The sequence below is a fragment of the Cryptomeria japonica genome, chromosome 10, assembly GCF_030272615.1.
Source record: "Cryptomeria japonica chromosome 10, Sugi_1.0, whole genome shotgun sequence".
NCBI lineage: Eukaryota > Viridiplantae > Streptophyta > Pinopsida > Cupressales > Cupressaceae > Cryptomeria > Cryptomeria japonica.
Genome location: NC_081414.1, coordinates 427,423,018 through 427,438,399, shown reverse-complemented (window position 1 = coordinate 427,438,399; position 15,382 = coordinate 427,423,018). Strand labels below are relative to the sequence as shown.

Here is a 15,382-nt window from a genome sequence, read left to right as displayed (position 1 = left end):
CTCCCTCAGATCCAGTAGCTCAACCTCCACTGGGTCAACCCTCTCTGCCTCTGCCTCTTCCTGTGGCTCCCCCTATCCCTGTACCTGTACCTGTACTGGTACCTGTACTAGTCCTTGTCTCTGTCCCTGTGCCTGTACCTGTCTGGGACCCTGTGCTGCTGGTACCTGTAGCGGCAATCCACCGCGACCCCTCACCACCCGAGTCGGTCTCTCCTCATCACCCTCCCTCCAAGGTGCAACCCTCCTCTCTCCAACTACTCCCCTCCTCCTCCGTCGACCTCGACCCCCATCACCTCCACCGTCATCATCATCTCCCCCACCATCTCCCTCCACTGCCTCTCCTGGATCTGTCAACCGTGGGAACGGATGCTCTGCCCAATAAGCTGTATACTCGGCATCCATGCCGACATCCTCGATCTCTGGCCACATGTCCCAGGGTAGAGGTATCATCTCCACCAGCTGTGTCACTGTCTGATCATACGACAGCAACGGCCCAAACTGTGCCTGATCTCTCACGGTACGGGCATACATGCCTGAGCCCCGTGGCATCCTCTGAATCCGGCCAAACTGTCGGCCAATTCTGTCTACCAGCTGCCTCTCTAGCACATAGGGCGTCCGCCCAATCAGGTGCCTGCTCTGAAAGGTGTACGGTAGCTCGACTGCGTCATCCTCCCACTGCTCGCAGCTCAGATAAGGTCGCCATATGACCTCATCAATGTCATCAATCACTCGCCGCCAGTACTCTAGCCTGCCAATCCGTGGCTGCGAAGTGATCATATCATATAAATGCACGAAGCTGCGCCCATGACCTCTGCCCCGGAAGTGTATCGGTCGGGTAACCGGCAGATGCTCGTAAGCCCATACCTGCAGCAATGTAACTCCGCAGCCCAATCCCACTGACCCGTGATAAACAAACTGATGCAGCTCGTAATACAAGTGTGCCAGCACACACGGTCCCCAGGCATATCTAGTATGTTGTGTCATCAGCGTCTCCAGTGCTCCCCCCAGCCCACAGCCAACCCCCGTGTCGCCCTGTCCGGACACAGGAACCCACTGATAGCTCCTCCGATCACTGTCGGCAATGCTAACCCGGTGGCTGTCATGGTATCCCATGCCACGTGTCCTGCCCTCATCTCTAATCCAGGGTCCTGGAATACTCATCTCAGGGCCTCTCTGTCGCCATCTCGATCGTATGGGATCAGCTCCCCATCGATCGGTATCCTCAGTATCCTGTATACATCCTCCAGGGTGACTGTCATCTCACCCATAGGCAAATGGAACGTGCACGTCTCAGAGTGCCATCTCTCAGCAAGCGCAGTCAGCAAACTCATGTTTGTCCGAAACTCAGGCACATATAGTACATGTCTCAAGCCCATCTCCTCGATGGCAGCTCGGTCCTTGAACGACAACTCTGGTCGCAACCTCTGTGTCGACGGGAATCTCTCCCGTGACTCCAGCATCGGCAAATACTCTTGCAGTCAAGCAACTCAATCATGTCAGTTATAGTGGCATTCACTGTTTATCACAAAATGCTACTTTTTATCTAAATGCATATGGCTATCTACCCTAGTGACACTCACTGTTCATCACAAAGTGTTGCTATTTATCCTAGTGGTACTCCATGTTCATCACAAAGTACTACGTGTGTGACACTCACTGTTCATCACAAAGTGTTACTCACATTTGCACTCCCTGTTCATCACAAAGTGCTGCTCATATTTCAGTACTCCATGTTCATCACAAAGTACTATATCTTGGTACTCACTGTTCATCACAAAGTGCCTTGATCTATCCTAGTCTTCCTAAAGGACCTGCTTGATTGTATCCTCTCAGCAGCTTATCCAATCGACAGCATATGTTCATCACAGAACTGCCGATTTGACCTAGAAGACCAAAACTTGCATTTTTTTCAACGCAAACGCGCTTACATTACATAAACGCACCTACAGACTGCACAGACGCGCCTGAACAACACAGACGCGCCTGCATAACACAAACGTGCATATGCCGAGCATAAACGCGACTAGACTACGCAGACGCGCCTCACGAACACAGACGCGCCTGGCACCGACGCAGACGCGGTTAGACGGTTTTTGACATTTTTCAACTCTACTTCTAAGCGCATTTATTGCCCTATTCAACATGCATTAATGACAAAAATTAAATGCGTCAAAGTACAAGGAGGTTTGGTGGTACTTACCGGCTCTCCTGCCTCTGTTGGCCTCTGGAATCGACGAACGCGGTCGAATCTATGCACGAAGGCCATCGCTGCTGACTGCTCCTGCTCTTTTCTCACTCTGCACTTTGATCTCGTGAAGGTGTAGATGACAATGAGGATGTATTTTCCCTCGTGGTCTATCTTATAGCCTACCCTAGCCCTCGCATTCATTTCCCGAGTCAGTCTTCTTTATCCCGTGACTTTGTCACTTTATCCGGTCAGTCCATTCTATCTTATCTTTTTTATCGAGAGATTGTCTGCAATCTTTTCAGACATTTTCATCCAATCTCTCGAGGGGGCATATCATTCCCATTCTGGGGCAACTCTGTATCAGTTCATCTTATCTTCTTTGAAACAACGCGACAAGCCGCATTGTCTCAAAGAGGGGCAAAATGTAGACACCTAAAATTGTCATGTCTAATTAAATAAATATTTTATTTATTTAATTATCTAAGCTTAATTCTTCTATTAATTAAATAAATCCTTATTTATTTAATTAATTCATTTATCCTCTTCTAGCCTTATTTCTCATTTAAATAAATACATTTATTTTTTTTAAATTATCCTTTTCCTAAATTAAATAAATATCTTATTTATTTAATTATCCCACTTCCTCTATTAATTAAATAAGTCTTTATTTATTTAATTAATTCATTAACCTTTTCTACCTATGACACATGTCATTCATCTCTTAATTCATACACTACCTACCCCTTTCATTATTTTATTATTTCTTTTACCTACCCTCTAATCATAGCCGACCTCCTTTTACACCTCTCAATCTTATCCCTCCATTTCATATAGTGTCTTCTATATAAGGAGATGCTTCCTTCATTATCAAACCCTAATCATTCTAATCAATCATTTCTAATCAATCATCCTAATCATTCTATGCATTCTAATCAAGCACCCTAATGAGCTAAGGAGCTAATGACTTGATCACTTGGCATATACGATCCTACTTGCAACCACATTCTGTTCTTTGTTGAGCTCTTGTGCATATAAAATCTGAGAGCAAATATATCAAGCAAGATCAATGGAGATAGGAAGAATGGAGATCAAAACCTTATTGGACATGTGATGGTATAATCTTTGTGATTTTATGTGATTTGCATTGTCTTAGGTAATCTTCATATGTTATGGTGGATCTTTGTTGATTGTTAGGCTAGGGTTTTGTGGTTGAATTCATTTAGCCTTTCAATATTGTTATTATTGTTATCCATTTTCACCATATACAGGAGGTTTTGATCAGGAGGAGCTACGGATTATTTTCTTTTGTCATTCACACCAGCTATAGCTATGGTATTGTTATCAATAAAGTCTTGAATTCTACTCCTTAAGGTATAACAATTTTTAGTATAATGACCGGGTTGACGATGAAATTGGCAAAAGGCTTTGGGATCATGATAAGGTGGCAAAGGTTTGGAGGTATCTATTGGCTTGATAAGAGGAATTTTCAACACATTTTTATTTATCAATCGTGTCATTATGCTATGCAAAGACTCAAAAGAGGAGTAAATTATTTTCTAAAGTATTTGGATAAAGGAGCCACACCTGATGTCGTTGTATTAAACTTTATTCAAAATCAACAAGTAGATTAATGTCCATAATATCTTTCCATAATTCTAATTACCTATAAAAATTAGAATTATTAATGAATGTCCATGTTTGAGTAAATAAAGTTACCTAGGTGAAATTGGAAACTACAAAACTTATAAAAGATAAGTTTATCCCTAATATCTTTCTATAAATTAGCAATAAAAATTCTTTGAACATCTTGATCAAGCATAGGATAAAAAATTTGAGAATACAAATGTTTATATCTACCAATAAAATCAGTCACTTTTTCTTTAACACCTTGCTTACAATGAATCAAATCAGTTAAAGTAATCTTAGGACCAATATTAGTGTGAAATTGTTCAATGAAAGCATTAGATAATTGTTAAAATGATGTAATCGATAAGGAGGCAAAGAATAATATCATTGCAAAGTTGTATCCCTAAAGGTTCGAGTAAACAATTTAGCCATAAGTCTTTGATCCTGAGCAAAGTCACTGCACAAAGTTTGAAATGTGTTCACATGAGCCAAGGGAACTCTTTTTCCATTTTAAAGCTCCAATTGAGGGACTTCCATATGTTTAGGAGGGACAACATTGACAATGTCATCAGACAATGGGCTCGCTACATCAAATCTCATCACCACATACCTCAAATCACATAAGAAGCATTTTTTTGATTACACACTTTTTTTAGTTTATTGCTCCACATTATCGCACTTTTTTGAGTTTATTGCTAATTATTGTATTGATTATATATTGTAAGTCTCATCACCACATACCTCAAATCACATAAGAATAAGCAATTTTTTCGCTTTGTTGCATTGAAACGAAATTAAGAGACACAACAAACAAACTATCTAGATAGTTGTGTTTAATAGCAATATGAAGGACACCTGTTAACCTCAATTTGAAATATGAGAACAATACTGCTTATTTTCATGGTTGATTTGCATAGAAAAAAATTAGTGGGGAGTGAATAGTTCTATATTTCATTTTTTGCATCAAATAGTATCTTTATTATTTACTTACTTGCATTCAATAGAAAGATTTGTGAAGATTGCTAAAATAAATGGTTACATTTGATTGGGTCTTTATGTCTTTTGCATTAAAGAAGATAGGAATTTGTACAATTTCTTAAGTTTATCTAGATTTTCTTTTGTGTTGTCTTGTTGATAGAATTATAGAAATAAATAATTTGGTTCAAAGAAAAAAATTAATTTGTTTTAATTATTATAAAAAATCGAGTGGCTTTATCACCCATTACATTGTCAAAAGAAACAAGACAATGCTTGTCGTTGTTTTGTAATAGTGAAATGACTATAAAATTCTATTATTTGAAAATGCAAACAAAAATACAAACATTAGAAAATTTATTCAAGTTTTTTTAATTCATGTTTCTCATTGGTTGATATTTTTACATTTAAAATGCTAGCATCATCCTAATATGACTTAGACTACTATTATCCAATAGAATAATAATAAAGCAATTCGTGTATTTTGAAAATAATATAAGCATTAAGAAATTTGGTCAACCTATTTTAATTCTTGATTCTAATTTGTGAAGAATGCTAAAACAAATGGTTACATTTGATTAGGTCTTTCTGTCTTTTGCATTAAAGAATACAAGATTTTTTACACTCTCTTGGATTTTTCTACATTTTATTGTTTCCATGTCTTCTTGTTGGAATTATAGAAATAAATAATTTGGTTAAAAAAAAAATGGATTTTGCAATAGGAAAAGAAACAAAACAAGACAAAAGAAACAAGATAAAACTCGTCACTATTATGAAATAATGAAATGACTAGAGAATACTATTACATGAAAATGCAAACAAAAATACAAACATTAAGAAATTTGGTTAACTTACTTAATTCTTGCTTTGACATTTAAAATTATTGACATCATGTACTATTATCCAAACATTATGAAATTTGTGTATTTTGGTCAACCTATTTTAATTATTGATTAATATGTATGAACCAGAAGACTTATGGGTTTAGAGGCCAAGATAAAATAAGATGTAAATTTGTTTCTATTTTTGCATGTCTATAACATGTCATCCTAGGGTGTCCAATTAACTAATTTTTGTGAGATATCAGAGGTTGTTAAATATTACTCTTTGTTCATGGAGTATTCTTCCCTAGTGATGGATGAATAGATTCTTATTTTGGGGTTTCACCACTTATTGTTAACTAATGATATGAATGAGATGCTTTGTAGTCCCATATATCTAGATGAATTAGAGAAGATTATTTTTCAAATGGAAAGCCCCTAAGCCAAATTCGCAATTGAATTCTTTCAAGAATTTATGAGATGCTCTGTAGTCCCATATATCTAGATTAATTAGAAAAATAATATATATCTAGATTAATTAGAGAAGATTATTTTTCAAATGGAAAGCTCCTAAGCCAAATTCACAATTGAATTCAAGAATTTTGAGACTATCAAATTTGACTTATTGGAGGTGGTGAGAGAATCTCAAAGTAAAAATCAGATGTTGAGAGCATTGACTTCTATGTTTCTTGTGCTTATCCCTAAAAGAAGAACTATTGTGTTGGATTTACTCAAGCCCATAGCCCTTTGCAATGTGGTATATAAGATTATTTCTAATTTGTTGGCATAACATGATTATATCAAAAGAACAATTCAAAATTGTGGGAGGCAAATAGATTTTATATAAGGTGGTTATTGTTGTTGAGGCCATTCACTCCATGGTGAAGTATAAGGAGAATGCTATGTTCATTAAATTGGATATGTACAAAGCTTATGTTATGATTGTGTGAAATGAGCATTTCTTCAAATAGTTCTACTTCTCTTCTAGTTCTCTTGGCATTAGAGCTTGGGACTCCATGGTGAAGTATAAGGAGAATGCTATGTTCATTAAATTGGATATGGACAAAGCTTATGTTTATGTTATGATTGTGTGAAATGAGCATTTCTTCAAAATAGTTCTAGTTCTCTTGGCATTAGAGCTTGGGTCTAAATGGTTTACTAGGGTAATGAGCTATGTCAATTCTACTTCATATTGTGTTTAATTAGTAGTGATCCTTCTACTTTTTTGGTACCTCATAGGGCCTTCATCATGTTAATTAATAGTGATCCTTCTACCTTATTTGGTGCCTCGTATTGCCTCCATCAAGGTGACACCCTATTTGTCTACCTTATTTGATGCCCACTAGAGCCTCCATCAAGGTGACCCTATCACCCTATTTGTCTACCTTATTTGCTTGATGACCCTCTATCACCCTATTTGTCTACCTTAATTGATGCCCAATAGAGCCTCCATCAAGGTGACCCTTTGTCACCCTATTTGTCTACCTTTTTTAGTGCCTCGTAGGGCCTTCATCAAGGTGACTCTCTATTACCCTATTTGTCTACCTTATTTGGTGCCTAGTAGGGCCTTCATCATGGTAATTAATAGTGATCTTTCTACCTCATTTGGTGCCTCGTAGGGCCTTCATCAAGGTGACCCTCTATCACCCTATTATTTTTTCATCTTAATGGCCAAGGGTTTGCGAAGTCTTAACAGCTCATGTGAGACATTGGTTTATTCAAGACTGGACTTGGGTAGTAATTTGCCTCCTTTTTCTCAATGTTCGTGGACAACAATGCGATTATAGAAACAAAAAGGCATCCATTACCATATGGAATTTGAATATCTATCTCTAGCTTCGGAAGAGGATTAATGAAGGTAAATTTCAGGCAATTTGGCTTTCGTCAAAGCGGAGTTCAGTTGAGTGGGCGACAATCTTTAACCAAGCAGACGGGTGGTTGGTCTTAGTTTCTTAGCTTGCAATAGGTTCCCACTGATTGCGATCTACCTATCAAGAAAGGGATCTATGATATGGGGCACTCTTAAGAAGGGAGTTTAATTTAACTGAACAAACTTCTTGCAACTCCGACGATTTTTCCTACGAGAAATCATTACATCTTGAACATTCTTCATTGTCGTCAGCAATAAACTGTTGTATATCAACAGTCTAAAACAACATTTTCCAATTATTTACAATAATATTCCAATAATCAATAGAGAAACATCGTGGAAAAAAAATTTATTAATATTTTTCAAAATTCCAATACCATCAATTCAGCATTCAATTTCGAATTCTCTTATTTTAATGTTATCACTATTAATTAACAAACACTATTACTATTATTAATTGTTAAAAAATGAATAACACTATTATGCTCCGAAAATCTATCAGCCCAAGAATAAATTAACTTCACATTGATCAAATAGATTCAAGGTTGTTTTTGACTTGATTCAATATTACTATTATAGTTCATCAAATTGTCACTATTTTATCTTTCCTTTATTCAGCCATATTAATATTTCTCAAAAGTATAAATGACATTAGTTTAAAGGCACAGCTCAATCTAATGACCAATGAATTCGCACATCTTACGGCAAATACCTCATAAAAGTAGTGCTCTAATTAATCAATACTCAAGCACAACCCCAAATCAATATTCAATGACGTCACTTCAACTAAATTTGTGAAAATTGAGATGTTGGTTTCTGAGCAAAGTTATATCATCATGAATGCGACTTGCAACGCCTAAGGAGAAAGTAATTGAGATGCGTATCTGTACCCATCCCTCCAATTTAACATTTAAGTCCACAAAACTAGTTCAGTTGTCTAAAATTAATAACACTAATAAAGAAATTTTTGAGATGGATCAAAACCTAACAGTGAAAATTCAATCACACAAAAAAAAGGAACCTAACAAATGACCTAAACACTAAATGTATTTAACCTCTAAACAACAAAAAATTAAATAGATCTAATTCTCTGTTTTGTCAAATTTGCTCAGCATTCATGAACTATATTAACAACTAATTCCAACATGACTATTTGCACAATCGAATAGATATCACGGTAAAAGTGCTTTTAACCAATAACATACCATACATGATATAAATATGCATAATCCGAAATTATCTCATTAAAACTAATGTCAATGGCATCTACACAGGATTCTATAGTAAAGATGCAAAATCTCTAGTAAAGATTTCAAGGAGAGCAGAATCAATTTTATTAAATGATTTTTTCCAAAACCTTCTTCAGGCTTAGAGCCATATCCATTGTATATCCATAATTTTCATGGACTAACCACAATGAATAGACAAATGTAACAAAGAACATGATTTTCCTACAGACAAAAGATGTTTAGACTAGACTATTGTTTTTGTAAAAGTGGGTAACTCCTGTTTGATGCTCATGAATGAATAAGACTGCTAAATCAGTCCCTTACACAGTAGAGGGTATCAAGCCATACCGCCACTTGATGCAGTTCGAATTATCTGAAACAGAGCTGCCAAGACAATCAAAAAAAGAAACTTGTTCAGACTCAACATCAACAGATTCAATAAGAGATCTCAAAAATCTGAATTCGTCCTTACTGATGCATACAATCATATGTTACAGGATTCCATGTATGCGCAGAAAGTTGCAGTGGTTCAATAAACATGAATAGAACAAAAAAAATCCAATCATATGTCATGATAAACTCTAAAATATTTGAAATAAACCCTCAATTATGTACATAAACAAGTAAACAAGGCATCTATTTGCAAATGTTTAGTGCACACAAAGTGAAGAAAAATCTTACAACCATAATTCACAATCCACCAAGATACAAGGAAGATGAGGAAAGTGCACACAAAACAGCAATACAAGACAATATGCTAGAAATAAGAATCTCAGAAAGTATCCAGAGAGGAAAAGTAAATGGGGAAATAATCCAAAAAGATCTAGCACTTTGATCATCTTACGGTACAAGAATGCTCTGTGCTTATTTAGTCATACCGCAAACCCATTATTTAATTATTCTTTGCAATACACATCCTCGCCCTCTCTAATTTCCTATTTGCATCTTTGTTCTTTCACAAGCTACAGAACACCTGGGCCCCCCAGGTTAGTGATATAACAAGCACACGCCACTTCACAGTACTATTGAGCATACACTATTAGATTCTATATGAATTTCTCCGCATTTTATGTGTCTGCTAGCAATATCTAACTACAGGAAGCATGATCTCAAAACTCCATGACCCTCTTTTCTCCACGATCTGAGCAGACGGCAAACAAACCCCTGTAAATGATGCCAACTATGAGGACCCTTCAGCAAATAACAGAGAATGCTTTGCATGGTGTTTTGTTTAGAGAAACACATTAATCTGGAAATGAGAACTTTAAAGTAACCTTTTTTGCCTCGTCATGGGTTAGATATTGTAAAATAATCACATCCTCTCCTACCTGTGCTATAGTCAACCTTCCCAACAAGAATTGACAAATGCATATCATTTGCCATTGACAAACAAGCCTTGGATATTAGTTACAATGGATTTCCTCACAAATTTACCTAATAATAATCATTAGTAATGCTTCTGTATATTTAGTACGTGATACGTTCTCAAACATGGCATTTCTTGCATCCCAAAAACAAATCAAATGTGAACGTTGACTGTTTCCAGATTATATTGTGTATTGAGTTTTATGCATCAACGTTTCAGATCACAATCCGCGATCCATCATCAGGATGTAGAGAGCAAATAATGTGATCCGACACGTTGATGCAAAAAACTCATACACAATCTAATCCGAAAACAGTCTAGATTAATATCTCATGGATTCTGGAAACTTGATGTCTATTATTAAATCAAATGTGCTTTTGGAATGTCAAGTTTCAATTTGGAATAACATTTAACATCATATCTCATATGATAGACACAAGATTCTTGCCTAAGTTAATAAGTTCATACAGTACACCCCACGCATTCAATAACATGCACACATCCTGTATTTTCAACCACAAGCACCATTTGATGGAGTTGATCCTATATTACCCTCTATAACAACCCCTTTCTACTCAAAAAGAAGTCAAAAAAGCTTTTAAGTTCACTCAGCATATCCCACTGTATTTTAAGTTCACTGTGTGTTACTTTGTACTTTGTAGGTGATAGCATTTGTATTTTGCAGTTCTTAATTAATTTTGAGGTTCATACTTCAAAGTTATACTATGCAATGATGCATTACGCAGTGTGCATTGCAATCAGCAATCTCAAAATTAATGAGCATTGTCAATTACTGTTATTCCCAACAAACGTTTTTATAGCTATGATATCAAGTACCTGTTATGAAAAAAAAATTCCATTTCTTCACAAGATTTTGGAATCCAATAAATTTTGCAAACACCAAAAAGAAAACTCCTCCTACAAAACTTTATGAGTGCAGAAAGACTTCAAAAAAATGCCAATGGTAGATACATACATGATCCAATCACGACAAATACAAAAAGGCCGAGAACAACTGGGCCCACCGGATACTGGCTGCCTTTCTTGACTGTTGTTTCAGGAACCAAACCTCTCTTCGTAATGTTCTTTTGAAACTTAGCACTCTTCCTGTCTGCAAGGCGCCTAGATGTAGTCTACAGAAGAAAACAAATCCAGATTAATTAGAAAAATCAGCTAATAAACACTTTACTGAAGCATGAAATACAAAAATAAAGAACCAAAAAAATATTTGTGTGTAGTACATGACATTCCCAAAACAGGCTTCAAAACATACAAGATTATTCAAATGTTCTGATTATGGCTTTTGGTCTTATAAATGCTCCTTCAACATTTCAAAGTTTTGTATGAGGTAATCAAGGTAAATTCTAGTAGGCATAATAAGGTGGTAGAATCAAAAGTGCCACCTTCAAAAACCTAGGGGGAAGACCTATGGACACATAGCAGATGCATTGTCTCAAATCATGGAAGCTCAAGGATTCTATGTATACTGCTCTAATGATAGCCACTTCAGACTTCACAAAAACTTTCGTTGTGTCCTAGATGCCCCTTTGCACATGGCATCTATGTTGTTACAATGCAAGAAAGCAAACAAATAGCATCTACAAGTGCCCAACTGGAAAGAGAGGGAAGGAGAATATGGCAGCTCGTGCACTTGCAAGAAAAGAAGACAACACAAAGGCAATACTTGCACCATTTCAATATTGCAAGAGCTTCAGCCTCTTTTTCAGGATCGGTCTAATTTCAGGAGGTTAGAAAGTGCAGATCATGATTTTGTTTTCGATAACTTGATGGGTAAACTGGCAGCAATGATGACAATAACGCAGAATCCATCCTTCCACTAACAAAAGAAAAACAAAGCTTCCCAGGAATATGCCTGCAAAGAAGCCCGACAAAAAAACTGAAATTGAAATGTAATGACAAAATTTCAATCAACAAATTAGAAAACTGTCAGTTGCCAAGAGTAACCAAATATGCTCCCAAATGAAAGCAGTGTATCGATATGAGGGTGAACCATGTCTGAGACCCTACAAAGTCCCGACACCAAACTACAGTATCCCATTGCCCCATACATACATTAGACATATTGAAGGGGTAAGGAAAAGTATCCAACGAACAATTCAGAGTCAAAAAAATGAAAGCATTAACCCAAGAGATTCACAAATCCTTCAATTAACAAATTCTAACGGCATAATATTGCATCAAATCAATAGGTTACTGAGCATTTCGATGTTCAAATGGTTACAGCATAATATGAGTACCATCATATACGATGTTCAAATGTTAAAGTAAATTCTTACGACATATATTGCATTGAATCCAATGGTTAATAAGCATTTCCAACGCAATAACACCGAAAGAATAAAAGATCCAGATGGTAAAGACGGGAATATAGTAACAGGTATTGCACCAAAAGTATTAAAAGCATTTCCATTGGCATTGCACCAGAAGTACCAAAATCCAGATGGTAAAGATTAAAACATAAACCAGATTAACCAGATAATACAGATGCGCAACAAATAATCAAAAGAAATTTTAAAAACAATTGTAAACACAGTTCTGAGAAAGTGGCTAGTAATTAACGGTTCTATCAGCAGTTATAAACATTAAACTCGCGACACAGAACTGGTGAACAGTAAATAAATAAATTAAACCTCCCGATTCCAACTGCCGTCAACCTAAAACTACAGATCGCATGAAACCCCATAAAGGCAAGAAACCCCACCTAAAATTACATTCAGACAAGAAAGCCCATAAAAGTAGAAACAAAAATACATATTGAAATCTCCCAACTCAACAATGTGATTAAACTTAATCACAATGACCCCAATACAATTTAATAAAGAAATCAAATTATCGGAAAACAATCTCGAAGATAAAGAAGCGAAAACGATACCTCATCAAACCCTATAAATCAGATCGCATGGCAATCGGACTTACGACTGCCCAAATTTCAAAAAAAATATTTAAATATAATCACAATGACCCCAATACAATTTAATAAAGAAATCAAATTATCGGAATACAGTCTCAAAGAGAAAGAAGCAAAAATAACACCTCATCAAACCCTAAAGATCAGATCACATGGCAATCGGACTTACGACTGCCCAAATTTCAAAAAATTTATTTAAATATAATCACAATGACCCCAATACAATTTAATAAAGAAATCAAATTATCGGAATACAGTCTCAAAGAGAAAGAAGCAAAAACAATACCTCATCAAACCCTAAAGATCAGATCACATGGCAATTGAACTTACGACTGCCCAAATTTCAAAAAATTTATTGATCGAAAGCAGAAAATAACACAGATCTCATGATATAGATCCAATTAACTCAACAAGAGAACAGTTGGATTCGATGCAAGCCTTATACAGAACAAAAACATACAAAACAGGAATATTTGGGTTTACAAAAATCCAACGTACCATTTTCCTTACAGAAACAATGCCGATCTGCGCAGAATTGGAAAGCAGTCGTCAATTTTGTGCGAAGATGGGAGAAGAGTGCCTCACGATTAAAACCCAATATCCTTCGCAACGCGTCTGTGTCCAATACATACAATTTGAAGGTAATTTATATAAGCCCAATTTGCTTTGGTCGTCTTCTAGTAGCTTCCCTATTTTAATATTTAGTATCCCGGTTTAGTTGGCTTTACGTTTGACATTTAAGAGAGGCGGCATTTCGTTTTATTAATAGGACATACGCGGGCATTTTTCCGTGTGGAATTGGTCCACGGGCTATAGCTGTTTCATTTAATCGTGACAAATAAAGACTACGGATGAAAAGGTCATCTCATGTATTATTTATTTTTTTAATACTATTTTCTATGGATATTTTAAGTATATTTTGTAGCATTTGAATTTGATTGATTTAATAAAAGTCTTGAGTAAATTAAAAGAATGTGCATGGAATCACCTATTTTTATCTCAAGTGCATGGAATCAACTAAATTTTATCTCTAATGGAGACTCAAACTTATAATTTGGATGCATTCAATCAAACTATAATTGGAATCTATCTCAAGATTAACTTAATCTTATCTCTCAATTATTTCAATTATCCTGAAATGTGTTTTTTCTTGAATAATCTCAACCGCTCATTGTTAATTGATCTTGATCTTTGGTCTCTCTTTTGAGTCTCTATAAATTCAGCCTTCATCTCTCATTCAAAACACCTTGGAGATTTATTGTTATTATGTAGTTTTTGCTCTGGAGTCATTGAAGATATTGTGCTTTGAGATTATTGCATCTTAGTTTAGCTTTTTGCATACTTAGTTTAATTATGATTGATTAAATTCATATAGCTTAATATTCATTCATCTAGCTTAATAGTCATTCATATAGCTTAATCTTGCATACATTTAGCTTATTCGTGTGCTCATATAGATTAAATCCTTTGTCTTGGTGTAGTCTAGTCATTGGTATTGCTTATACAAATCTGAGAGCAAGTCTATACTCGCATCTTTTAGAAGGCAATAGGTTGATTTGTTATGGTTTTTATATTCATGATTATATATGTCTAACCATGCATGCAATGACTTAATTGAAGTCAAATTGATTCAATGATTTTTACTTCATGCTAGAATAAGGATCCAATAGTTTAATACAATTTTTGGAACAAGAGAGAACACTAGTAGAATCTTTAACCAATCAAGAGACCTCAGTCATAGTTGTACCCTCTATAGGAGTTTTTCTCCTATTTTTATTATTTTGCATAACTTCAGAGGAAATGGAACATTCCTCGACATTACTAAGCATAATCTTATTTTTCCTCTAATATTTCTTGATACTCAAGCAACTGGCAGTGGCATGGCCCACTTTACAATAGTGTTAACAAGTAAGAGTCTTCAAAATCAATCGGTTGTACCCAAGGTCCAAGTTTGGAAGATAAAGTGACCTAAGAAGGGAGTACTTTGCCTTATTCCACAAGCACACAAAAATGAGTATATAATAAACATTTATTGATTTTAGTAAGCTTATTAGCAGCAAAGTATTGCCCAAAGGTATTGGCAATAAGCATGAAAACCTCTTCGTTCCAAAACTCTAAAGGCAAACCCGATAAACAAACCGAAATAGGGAACAATGGGTTGAACCCTAGAGACCAATGCTTTGGACTAAGGTCAAGTGACCCCATGAACCAAGGACCATCCTAAAGGACTCTAGAAAAAACTCTGGGAGAGGAAAAAGAAAACAAGAAAAAAATATTAAACATAGAGAAAACCTCTACCTAACCCTTAAGTTTCCAAATCCAAAAAACCCATCTTCAAACAACATCAATGTTGGGTCAATTACTACAAAATCTCCCAA

General features: G+C 35.8%; 1 protein-coding gene across 1 annotated transcript; it reads right to left on the bottom strand.

The window, feature by feature from the left end:
- Nucleotides 1–8,784: 8,784 nt before the first annotated feature.
- LOC131075736 (uncharacterized) lies at nucleotides 8,785–13,731 on the bottom strand. Its single transcript, XM_058012619.2, has 3 exons — nucleotides 13,503–13,731; nucleotides 11,052–11,208; nucleotides 8,785–9,093 (listed from the first exon to the last, which is right to left on the bottom strand). The coding sequence occupies exons 1-3, from the start codon at nucleotides 13,503–13,505 to the stop codon at nucleotides 9,047–9,049; spliced, it is 207 nt and encodes a 68-aa protein (XP_057868602.1). The 5' UTR covers nucleotides 13,506–13,731; the 3' UTR covers nucleotides 8,785–9,046.
- Nucleotides 13,732–15,382: the final 1,651 nt, after the last annotated feature.